The sequence below is a fragment of the Colletes gigas genome, unplaced genomic scaffold, assembly GCF_013123115.1.
Source record: "Colletes gigas isolate AHSC1104 unplaced genomic scaffold, ASM1312311v1 Colletes_gigas_Sc00012, whole genome shotgun sequence".
NCBI classification, from domain to species: Eukaryota; Metazoa; Arthropoda; class Insecta; order Hymenoptera; family Colletidae; genus Colletes; species Colletes gigas.
The window spans coordinates 2,518,451-2,531,181 of record NW_025106641.1 but is presented as its reverse complement, the minus strand read 5'-3'; the positions used below and the strand labels follow the sequence as shown (position 1 = coordinate 2,531,181).

The 12,731-nt window shown below is 45.8% G+C and overlaps 2 protein-coding genes across 4 annotated transcripts in view; one reads left to right on the top strand and one right to left on the bottom strand.

The window, feature by feature from the left end:
- Positions 1-12,731, bottom strand: part of LOC122399088 (JNK1/MAPK8-associated membrane protein) — a 760,891-nt gene that overhangs the window by 87,710 nt on the left and 660,450 nt on the right. The gene's annotated exons all lie outside the window — the stretch shown is intronic.
- On the top strand, positions 5-4,407 carry LOC122399081 (L-threonine ammonia-lyase). Of its 2 annotated transcripts, XM_043399474.1 has the most exons (6): positions 5-159; positions 468-581; positions 676-1,034; positions 1,154-1,316; positions 1,583-1,875; positions 2,022-4,407. In XM_043399474.1, exons 1-6 carry the CDS (start codon positions 61-63, stop codon positions 2,365-2,367), a joined length of 1,374 nt encoding a protein of 457 aa, XP_043255409.1. In that variant the 5' UTR covers positions 5-60; the 3' UTR covers positions 2,368-4,407. The 2 variants fall into 2 exon arrangements, with proteins under 2 accessions (XP_043255409.1, XP_043255408.1); XM_043399473.1 differs by having other exon boundaries at positions 6-581; positions 2,022-4,386.

Here is a 12,731-nt window from a genome sequence, read left to right as displayed (position 1 = left end):
GCGAATCGCGAGTGTCCATAGTTGATATTCAATGCGTATCACGGTGTTCAACAAACGATCATGAGAGACCTAAACAAGAAATTGAATTCGCAGGACTCGATGAACGGTCACGCGTACGATTTGATCTCCAACAACGATCTCGACTCGTTAAACTCTCATGTAATCACTATTACGTCAGTCTTTATAGAGGGTAACTTGTAACAAAGATTACCCAATCGTCTTTATCGTGGCGATCGAAGAACGGAGAAAATCGGAGAGAAATAATCAAAATGCGATTAAAGTTGCGCGGAACGAGCTTGACGATTCGATCGTCGTTGGAATACGTCTTGTTCAATTGTCTCCGGTTCTTCAAACATCAGTTCGCGATACTATCTTCGATCGTGCACGGTTTCCATCGAATCGAACGGACTAGATCTCGAGAAAAATCGTCGATAGCAATGAATCTCTTTCCACAAGACGACGAGGAGGAGTCATTGGTTGATCCGGCCTGCTTAAAAGTCAATCCACAACAAATTACGTTCGAGGACATCACGTCGGCCGCCTTCAAGATCAAGTTTGGCGTGGTCAACACTCCCTGCGTGGTATGATTTCTAGCTTTGTACGAGCAATTTGTTGCATGTTAAGAACTTTGTTGCAGCTTCGTTCGCAATTAGAGATACGTTTTCATTTTGTCAGCGATCGCATCTGTCGGACATAACTGCCATGGATCTATACCTAAAGAAGGACTTTCTGCAAACGACTGGAAGCTTTAAAGAGCGAGGGGCGCGATACGCTCTCGTGCAGCTGTCGGACGAACAGAAGAAAATAGGCGTGATATCGGCGTCGTTAGGCAATCATGCCCTCGCTCTTTGCTATCACGGCTTTAAACTAGGAATAACGGTGACAGTGGTGATGCCGGTTGTAGCACCGATTATGAAGATTGCGGCCTGCCGGCAGTACGGTGCGAACGTGATTATCGATGGATCAGATATGGGAGAGGCCAAACGAATCGCCCTTCAATACGCCAAAGAAAAAGGATTAACTTACATAAACGGGTACGACAATTTAATAAGTACAATTAACAGCTACGACTGTTCTCTTCTCGATAAAAATTCACTGCGTATTTTGTATTCCCTACATTTTCTACAGTTTCTGCAACTAATCTACGTTTCAGATATGACAATCCAGACATTATAGCGGGGCAAGGAACGCTGGGCCTCGAAATAGTGGAACAAGTATCGGACATCGACGCGGTGATTGTTCCGATAGGAGGGGGTGGTTTAATCGCCGGCGTGGCGTTGGCCGTGAAGACTCTTCATCCTCGCGTAATGATCATCGTAAGGCTGTCATTTTCTACCACCGTTCGATTGGAAGTATTTTAGGGTTTACCACTTTTTCAACTATCGTAGTAGCAGCCAAATTCTTTAAATTTATATCATGCCTTCGCAAATATGCGGCGCGAGCCACCGAACGCGTTAACCATTTACCCCGTTCAAAGCTCTCCTCTCTTAGCTTTCATTCTTTTTTTCCTCGATGAAAAATGTTTGAGGGAGCGTTCGTCACTTGAGCGTTTATCCCAAGTTCTTTTTTTTCTGCGTTTCAGGGCGTTGAATCGGAAAGGTGTCCCAGTTTCTATGCGGCAAGAAAAGCGGGTCGACCGATATACACCCCTATAGAGTCCACTTTGGCCGACGGTCTGGCGGTTCCCATGGTCGGATACAACGCCTTTGCCACGGCGAACCCGTTGATCGACAAATTGGTCGTGGTAAAGGAGGAGTGGATAGCCATTGCGATCTTGAAGTTGGTCGAAAATGAAAAGTGCATCGTCGAGGGTGCTGGCGCGACCGGATTAGCGGCTATTCTGGCTGGCCAGCTGGATGAGCTCAAAGGGAAAAGGTTCGTTGATTTTTTTTTGACAATTGTTATACAACGTACACGTTCCGACATATGTTTATCTCGGAGAATTATCCTCAATACGATCCAAGTATTTGGTTATTAGATTCCCAATAGTAACTTGTATTTTCTTTCCGTAAACGAATTAGGGTTGTGTTGCCCCTTTGCGGAGGAAACATCGACACGACCATTCTCGGAAGATGTCTAGAAAGAGGTCTGGCAGCGGAAGGTCGCCTTTTGAAGTTTACGGTGACGGTGTCCGATCGACCGGGCGGAATCGCAGAACTCTGCAGAATGCTGGCCGACATCGGTGTTTCGATAAAGGATATCATGCACGAGCGAGCTTGGATCATGTCGGACATCTTCAGCGTGGACGTAAAGGTAGTCTGCGAGACTAGGGACAGGAATCACGGGGAGCAACTGAAAAACATGTTGCACGAGAATTATCAGAGAGTCGTTTTTGGTACCAGAGATATATCAATCCTAAACGTGTAACATGCAGATTTCGTGAATCGAGACAGCGAAGAGAAGACGAATTTTGCATTAATTTTCAATTCTCCTGAGACTATCCTCAGCCGAGAAACAGGTACAGAGACGATAGAATAACTATTTCATAATTATATGCCACCACACGGTTACGTGTTGCGCGCGATGCTTCCGGTTTAGGCGCGATATGATTGGGTTTTTGCGTAAGCGACCGATCGTAAAACGCGCTTTTACGATCTTGATTACGGTGCGACACCGAGTGCGGCTCTTATTGCTCGACGAGAGAACGTGTTTAACAACTCTGAGCTGCTCGTTCCAGGGAATTGCGTATTTTTGTAGGCAGACGAAACGCGAAATGCACATATTTGAGGGAATACCAGATGCGCTCTGACCCGGTCAAAGGTCGACGATTTGCGATTATAAAATTTGTTGCATAGTTTATTCCAATCAAAACAAGTGACGTAATTACGAATAAATATGATTACATAGTTTTATGAAAGCGGCGTAAACTTGACGGACAATTTTCCTGATATCGATGCATTTTTCCGGATCCCTAAAAAAACTGCTGTTGTAGGAATATCTATAATAATATTTCTCGTTCTAGTTATTCGTAATTAATTGTTCGTTTCGCACAAAGAAAAAGCGAGGAAGAAGTATTATTCTTTAGTTTGAGTAAATTCTTTTCCGTTTGCTGGAGAAGAAAGTGAGAAGGACGTCGGAAGCTTCTTTAGAACATTCACGATAGCGCGATAATATTATTTCGCTTGTCTCTTTTTCGAAGAAACGGATCTTAATATTACTCTTGTCGGGTCAATTTTAACCAGGTCGTGGAAAAAGCATTTTCCTCGGCTGGAAAAATAAATTCCGCGTTTTCAACGAACCTTCTTGCGTTTCCGCCCGAGTATTTCCATAAAGGACGCGGCTGTCGGGGGATTAATGTATCTTTACGATGCTTCCACTACGGTTTCGTTACGTTGCCGCCCCGAAGAATATATCGTACGTGTTACACCGTTCGCGGGGGGGACGCGAGGGTAGATAGGAGAACGGCCTATCGTAAAAGGGGCCGACTTCTGAAGTTCCTTTCAGCCCCGGTTCACAATACATGACGATATGTCACCTTTCTAATATCGGACTACTCCGGATGAGTTACGACACGTGAACCATCCAGAGAGGGAAGCTGCGAGCGTGGCTCCCAGCAACGAAACATCCTTTCTTTCTCCGTCTTTTCACATCGCCGGTGTTTCAGACGCTGGGGAACAGAAGGAAATGGGACAGAGAAAGAGAATTGGAGCAACGTCGCGCGTCCCCGGAAAACTACTTCGTTCCATATATCAATTTCGTCCAAAGAAATCGCGAAATTCGGGAACGTCGCTCCACAGGAGAATAATCTTCGACCGTAGATTTAACGTTTAAAGTAGCTGATCTACTAGTCGATCACTTTGCGAGGAACGTCGATTCTTTTAACGAAAAACTGTCTTTAAAGCGAACAAAGACAAAGAGGTTCCTTTTAAATTAACATTATTGAAAATTAGTAGGTATCTTAAAACTGATCGATTATTCGGTTAACACTTAATTTTTCGCGTTCTCCCTAACATTCGGAATTATGGCTGTTTTCGACCGAGATTCAACTTATACCGATTTTCCGAGGATACGGATTAAGGGCGGCTCAAGTTTTCGGTAAAATTTTTTCTAGCCTTTCCTCCTCTCCCTTACTTTCTGGCCTCTCACAATTCTTCTCGTTTTCGGAGCGAGGGAGAAGTGCGGCGAAACGAAAACGAGAAAGAGTACGGTCGCGCGCGCGAGAAAAAAAATGGGGGAAAGTGGCGGCGGCCTGAATTTACAGCATTTAATATCGGCAAAATGAAGTACGAGCCCGGACCGAAAGCGGGCAAGGAGCCGCCATTTTGTGGCATCGATAAATCCATTTTATTGCCGTGGCTTGTAGGTGGGCGGTCTGACGCCGGTTACGCGCGCGTTGCCTACGCCTATGCCTTTTCGGTGTATAACAAACAGCGAATAAAAACTAATATGAGGGCTCGCGCTACCACAGTCTGCCACCCTCGCTTTGTGCACCAAAACGACCAACTTTTTTCCCAGTTTATTTCAGGCAGTTGTTCCTCTCCACCGGTGGCACCGATATGTTGGGGTTGGTAGGTACTTTGGACTAAGAATTGCTTCACAGTTGCTTCGCGACTGCTTCCATCCTAACAGCAATAGCTTTTTTAAATACATTTCGAAAATTAACCAATATTTTTGACATCGAACTAGCATCCGTGAGGTAAAAAATACGCGTAGAATGTCCACGATACGATCGAGTATCGCAGAATATTTGGAAGTTTGGAAAACTGTTGAATTTTTCAGAATTAGTAGGAGCAACCGCTTGGTCGTTGGTAAGGGCCAGGGAAAGGATTTTCGAAGAGCGGCAGGGCCAGAGTTTTCCAAGATGAAAGTTAATTCCGGTGGATAATCCAGCTTGAAAGGGGAAGGGGGAAGGGGGTGGGCGTAATGAGAGCGAAGAAAGATCTCCCTTCTCTCAGTTCCCCTTCCCTCTGTTCACTATTCCTTTTTCAGCTAAATCTTGGAGCGGATCGAGAGCTTCGCCGAATTTATGAGATTTCGGCTTTCGAAGGGCGGCTAGTCCGAGAGGAAAAGAGAAGGTGGGGAAACAGAGGGCGATGGAAACTCGGTGGAGGGATTAACTTTGTCGAGCCATTTTGTCGACCGCGAGCGAGCTTTGTGACCGGGAGAAGACACATTCCCAGCAATTAGCTAGCCTCCGTGTCCGTCTGTATGTGGCCGATGTATCTATAGAGCGTTTCTAAAGAAGCGTAGATAAATTTTGTGATTTATTCTGCTTTGTCCGAACGATGAAGTTTCTTGTTCGCTTTTGTGCAATCGAGGCACTCGACATAGTAATTATAATACCACAGAACGCACAGGATTGTTGGAATGAACACCCTTCCTATCCATCAATTCTGAATTCGAATTGCTTAGAAATTTATCGATCTTAGTGTAGATAGCGAAAGGAATCGATTTTTCGAAGGTGCGAGACTAGAATACCCCCTTAAGGAGGGACGAGTACGGCGCATTAATTGTCGTTGCTTTTGGTGAACCATTTTTAAAGAGAGACTCCTCCGTTGGACGAAATTTCTTCCTTCCGACCAGGATTTATTTACCCCTGGTTAATTTCACGAGGGAGCAGACGGCTTAAAAACTAATAAGTAACGTCTACAGAGAAAGACCTTCCCTTTTTCTTCGTTTCGTAGTCGGGGTCAAAGGCGGGCGTAGAATTCTTGACGCCCTTCGCTTAAGGAATCTTCGCTTAAGTCTCTGACGTAGAAATATTTGTATTCTTCGGTGGAGCGATCCAACGACCGTATTACGCTTAGTTGTGTACAAAGCGGCAGGAACTCTCTCGGCTTTCGTCGAAGAAAGGCAAGACAAGACTGTTTTTATTTTATTTTTTTCTTAACTTCTTAGAAGACCAAAGCCTTGGAATACGGGCCAATTAATCTGCGCGTGGATTCGCTTCTGGTAGCAACCTTTTCGTACGGTCGTTTTCTCCTTCTTTTATGCTTTCCACCCTTCTGTTTCTGTATAGAATGTTTCTGAATCGGAGACCAAATTTGGACGTACCGTATTCTCTTCGTCGGAAGGATGCGAAAAGTTTTATGAACGTCGGAAGCTGTTCTCTCTCAAGTTATTTGCAACAAAGTTTTGTAAGAATGTCAGGCGAGTTCATAAATTACAGGGAAACAGTCTGCTGCTATATATTCGGGATCAGATTCGGTTCGCGCATAATGAAGTTCCTTATATCGGGTCCGGGTTAGGTCCCAAAATTCCATAGATTGTCATTTGTCATTAACATTTGCATCATTTAAGGGGTCTAGCAATTTTTAGTCTTGTGTTTCTTTTTGAAACTATTTCTAGATTGGAATGGTCCTTTAAATCACCTATCGTTCGAGGAATGAATCACGCAGTGTTCAGAGAATCGCCGATTCGGCATTAAGTTAATGGAAATGCAGAGACAGAGGGTGTAGGTGCGCTATAAAATCGAGCAACAAGGGCTAGGGGATTAACTAAAGTCACTCCTTGAAAATCCTCTAATTAATACGATGTTAAGGGGCGCTCGATGAAACGGTTACGGAGACGTCAACTCGGAGAAACTTTTTCCAAGGGTGAAGAAAGGAAGTAAGCGAATCGAAAGGGAAAGTTCCAACCTGAATCCGAGTCAGACTCGCTGACAAATTTCGCGATTTTGTTAAACGAGCCGTCCCCCCTGATCGTCTCTAATTTCAAAATAGGTTACGAGCGGCCGTTGGCTGTGTTTTCGCAAGTTTCAACGGGGTTTTCGAGCGACCATTAAAACTTGACGGTGCCCAATTTCGCGGAGAAAACTTTTCACCACCGAAAGGAAAATCCGTATACCGTTAAGGCCACTGTCGATCAAGCTAACGACCAAAATATAATAGTACATTCTCTTAAATTATACTTCCGACGGCGATTCGAGGCGAATATGCAAAAGGATTAATTTGGGGTGGAAAATTCGTGTAAAAATATTTCGTTTCACGGTTTAACTTTGGATCGTCTCCACTTGTACGGTATTAGAAATTGAGGAGCAACTATTGAGGCACAGAATTGCTCGGGCAGGGCCGCTTTCAGTCGACAGAAATTATTTCCACCCTTGCAGCGTTCGAATCGCCGTTTCAAAGGGAGACGCCGGAGTCCATTCCTGCGTAAAGGCAGGTATTTGCCTCGTTCCGGACCCGGCCACGTTGTTCGCTTTATTCTTCCAGATTAAAGCGAGCGGCGAGATACGACCGTCCAACTTGCTGGCAGATACGCAACGCGCGAATACGTATCAACGGGTTGACTCCTTCTCAGGAGGAACTGCCTCGCTGATTTGCGAAATTTATTTGTAGAAAGTTTGCTCGTTAAAAGCATGAGTACACGCATACACACGCAGACACACACACACACACACGCACACATAAACCGGCGCAGTTTCGTCCGTTACCGACTCTTTTCACCTTCTCCCCTGTTGAAACAATGCTCGGAACGGACTGCCCGGCAGATAAGGTACCTGTTTTTTTTCACCGGTTCGTCCTGCGTTCGCATTTTTCTCCACCGTTTTTCCCGACGTGTTTCGGGAATGTTGCGCGAGAAGCGTACGATGCGCATAGAACAACCTAATGTTCAGACTTGGCTCGAATTCCGGAAGTTGTTGATAAATAACATGCAGCGTTAACGCAGTGGCTAGACGTTCGGTCGATGATAAGTAGTTTTCAACATTGGAAACTAACTATCGTTCGAAGAACAATCTTCTCCACGTTTAACGCGTTTGCTACTACGCGAATTTCGCGCTAGCTATAATTAATAAGTTCTTTTAACGCTGGTCGAGCGTCGGTCAACTCGTCGATGCTTGACCGTGTATTTTTACTTTTACTAGTCAGTGTAGTAGATGTTATATCCACCTACTTATTCAACACAATTTCTGTAATTAGCTCCTTCAAAAATCGTTCGTGAAAGAAAAGGAACCGAACGAGGACGCAATGAATCGACAGACTATTCACAGAGAGAAAGGAAAGGTGATTATATTTTCTCGTTAGCACGACGCGATGGCAGCTAATTTGCTTTTACACGATACTTACTTTGTTTCAAGTTATGTTTGAAGGTAGAATTCAAGGAATCGTGGAGAATTCTGAAAGATTTCGAGCAAAAACGCGCCGGATCGAGAGGACGACGAAAATTATCCAGAGAAGGGGGAGGAACAAAAAGAAAACAGGTACGACGGAGGGGGACACAGAGACTCGTTGTCTGCCAATATTATCGCCAGTCGTTATTGAAAATCGCTTCTGTTTTATGATATCGCGCCAGGTCCGTAATGGCTGCCACCGAGAACCAAGGAATTGCCAATCTTATCTGCAACGTATTAATGCCTAGCGGAAATTGCCTCTGTCGGGATCACCGGGGTACTTTCCGGCCTCCCGTTGTCGTTGTAAAAGCTCTCCTTCCTTCTGAGCTTTTGTCCTTGGCGCCGAGTCCCCGGTAACGATTGAAAATGAATTTGCAAACGCATCAAACAGGACATTTTGATAATTATTTTTTTTATTAATTAGCCAAGTTGTATAGAGTAAAAAGAAAGAAGCGATAGGGTAATTTATTGAAGCAAAGTCCACTGAGGAAGCGTAGACATTCCGGAGGTCGAGTTCTGCAAATCGAACGATGGGGTTCGGACAGAAGTTGCGTAAGAAGCGCGCAAACTACCAATAACCCAGGCTCGTGACTTTGCGAAAGAAAGGTTGAGGCATCTGGAGCTCGTTAAACGAGTCGCTTCCATCCTTGTCAAAGACCACGAACGCGTCGCTCGGAATCGTCTCACATATCATTTATTTATTCCAGGGCAGCGACGCAAAAGCGCAAACACGATTTTCTGCGAGTCGCTCTTTAAACGAAACAGAAACAACAGCTACCGAAAATAAAAACAGGAAACTCGAGGGATCAAGAGAGAAAAAGTTTCGTGGCAGAAAAGTTTTCGTCGATGCCTCTGCTTGAATTCTGGAAGCTCCACGCGCGTGTATCCGTCGTGCTTTTTCTTCTGTAACGACGACGTCGGTTTACATCGTGTCCCGTTCGAAAATGTACGTCGCCAATGTACTTCCACGCTTTGCGAAACTTTTTTACTCCGGAGCTCAATTTTCTGAGATGCCGTTGACAAAAGTCGCTATTCGTCCGGTGTACCTTCGTTGACCTAGTCTGCGTATTTCGATCGAAACTTCCATCCCCTACCCCAACCCTCTTCCATCTTCTCGATGCTCTCGCTACTGTCGAGGAGCTCGTCTCGTTCCGTTACCAGACATCGAATGCTAGAAAGCAGAAACGAAACCTTTTGAGTATCCGCTTTTTTCGAACTCGATTCTGACCCGTGCGATTTCGCTCCTTCAGTGTCTGGCCATTCCCAACCCTCTGCGAACATTTGCTCGAAATGTTTTCAACGAAAGTTAAATCCTTTGATTTCGCATCCTTAAAATGAATTTCATTAAAGATCCTTTCGCGCTAGGAAAAGCTTGATTTGATGTATCTCGTTCAGCTATAGTTTGTAACGAGAGGCCTCATATTTTTCTCCTGTATTTTTCTCGCACGCCCTACTCGGTACACGTTCACGTTGCCAAAAAATTGCCGAAACACCGAAAACACGGTGTAAGCAGGAAAAAAAGGGGTAGGACGGGCTCACGGAATAGCTGTCCATCGCAGCTGGGGTGTCGAAAGTAAACGACGTGCGTGTACCGGCGCAGAGCGCGCCGTGACTGGTGAGCGCATTAGAATAACGTCCCCTGTACCCAGTCTGCTACTAATTACGCGGAGTTTGTATTAATGCGGACGTTAGCATTCCACCATGGCCATCAGGCTTTCCGCAACCCGTGGTTGCCGCAGACGCTAGTTACGTGTCGACGCACCCCGTCGCGTCGTCGTCGTCGTCGTCGTTGTTGTTGTTGTTGTTATTGTTACTACCCTGTGTCGACGCGACCATCCACGCCTCCCCATTGCCTGTCAAGGGGCACACGCCAGGTGGATTTCACTGCTCCTAGGTGAACAGATTCGAAATCGTAAAATTGTTCGTTTCGCGGGTCTCGCTAAAGCAAATTAAATTCGGGAAATAATGAAAGCGCAATTATTAACAGAGATAAGTGGGGTTGACGATACGGTGCTGTTGATAGGTCGCGTATGATGGCGCGAGTAGAGTTGGTAAATAAGGGTGCAAAACGTTCGCGAACGAGCGAGCAGAGGCTAACTGGCATTCGCTAATGAGCAACGTTACTGCTTCGTTTCAGCGATCCGCGCATCCAGGTGTGTCTACCGCGATCGAGGTCGAACAGTTCGCAGAAGGCAATCACGACTCGGTCGGACGAGTCTGCCTCGAAACGCAGCCGGAAAAACATTTCCGCGAATAGCCGACCGGGAGGATCGAGGCTCGGGATTTCTGTTTCGCGGGCGAAAAGTCGTTTTCAGGTTTCTGAAAAGGACCTGCGAAGTACGCTCGACCTACATTCGTTTGAACCATTTAACTTCGCTGCGTTGTTACGAGTGTGCTTGTAAGGGGGAAAGCCGCGGCCAAGGGAACGCCTTTTAGTCGTTTATCGAAAATCGTAGAAAATCATTTGCAACACGACCTACTTTGCCAAACAGTCGTTTCGAAGACACTCGTGATCGTCTATCGACACGCGATCGTTCTCTGTTACCACGTGCCAGAACCTTCTTCGAAAATTCTAAGACAAATAAATTTATTTAGGATCGTTGAGATAATTTACACGGGCTAGTATAGAAGTTGATTTTGACGAAAACAGATGGGTCGCCTTTCATGTTTCTTTTGTTTCGTCTTCGAAAAAGTAACGAAGACATTGATTAGGATGCTCTGTAGGCAGAAAAATAAAGATAGCACGATCCTATCGGTGTTTAAGAAGCTGTCCCCCAATCCTCGATACAACAACGTTCTCGAGCGAAATCGTGACGTAAGAGAGAGTTTGGGTGTCTCGTTTAAGATCGCCGGACGAACATCGTTCGATAATTTTCTTTTTTTTTTTTTAAGAACGAAACTAACGCGAGTTCTAATTAGCGAGGATCAAGATTCACATTGACTAATAGCGTAGTTAGCGATCACGGACATCGTTAGCGGTCCGACTATGAAGATTCCACGAGGTATAGCCAGCCTGGATGCAATTTCTCATTAAAGATAATGCCTCCCGGACCGACAACTGCGGTTGCACGAAGACGTAAGAACGGATTGTGAGACTGGCATTCCTCTTAATTAGGATCGCAGGTTGTCTTACGGCGAACGGTGAGATACAGTCTTCGCGAACTGGTTTGTTAAACAATCGGCCGGCGGCCAGCATTCGACTCGCCCCTCGAGGCTGTACGCAGTTGCTTCGCACGCTGTCTTCGCGTGACCGTTGGCTATCGAGACTCTCAACATCGTTGTAGCATTTCGTAGCATGTTGCAAAAAGAAATCTCAAAGTGCACCCTAGTAGAATTCGTAAACGAATCGGACAATTACGGAGGCGGCGCGCGACTAGTCGTCACCATTGTTGCTCGTACCTATCTCTCTTTAGAAGTTTCTACCTTGTTTCGAGTCTTTGTCAGTGTATTCGGACTATTCCTATTTAACACTATCGATCCAAATGCAAACACATTGCGATAAGAAGTAGCGTTAAGTTACAGTTATTACTACTGATTGGATTACACTCCAGCCCTAACTGCAATTACGCTCGAAAGTACGCTAAACTTATAAACGATTAGAGTATCGGGTGATAGTAATTACCCGCTCGCGCTGGAATTGATTCATCGAAGCGCGTGACCAAACGATTCACGGTAATACGAATACGAAATTACAAACGCATTTAGATCTTTTTGGCCGGCAAATGGTATCAAAACCGAGTCCGAGAATCGACCCGGAGTCAAATAAGCATAGGCAAATCCTTGCACGACTAACGAGCACTCGAAGAAAATAGTCTCGGCCCGCTCGAAACAATCGAGGGCGTCGGGAGCGTATACGAACGACGTTCTTTGGCTCGCGTATCCATCCACTTCACAACCCCCGAGAGTGTCGACCGAGATTGGATGACTATCGTTACCATTTGCAAGGTCGATTGCATCGGTCATTTGGCAAACTGAACGCCTTCTTCGACGCGGGCTCTCGTGTATTCAGTCGGTCCCTTCGGGCGGAACATCGAATCCTCGACTCCGTGACAAGCTCTTCCCTTCCAAGCATCTGCGAATTGCGAACACTTTTGCATATTTCAGAGTCATATGTTCGCGTTCCTCGTAGATATCCTTTGAATTGCCAACGACACTCTTACGAACAAACACCGGCGATCTCATGCTCCAGGAAGAATCAAATTAATATTCGGATACTATTTGGTTGCACTGTTGTAAGTAATTTAAACGAAAATAGTGTTTTGAAGCAGCCGCATCTCCTGGAGCTTCGAATCGTACTCGGGTGGAAAGTGATTTAAAGCTAACAGCGAATACCGAATCTTTCGTCGATCGAGCAGTTCTAATACGGAGGTAATTCGACGTGGATCGAACACGACGGGACGTGGACGCGTTATAATTCACCGTGTCCTTTCCGTGGTTAGCGCCGCGGTCTGTCCCGCAAACGGAACGCGTCGTCCTACCGGGAGGGACGCGGAGAAATTATTAGCCTAATCGCAGGGATTGATGGCGCGACTAGTAATGGCTCGACCGAACGACCGGGTTTCGAGCTTCCGCATCACGTTCATGTCACTCGGCTCTACGGTGATTATGGAGATGACATTAACGTCCCCCCGGGAGTCGGTTACGTCGGCCGCTTCCGGCAAGGGACGTGGCGGCGTCG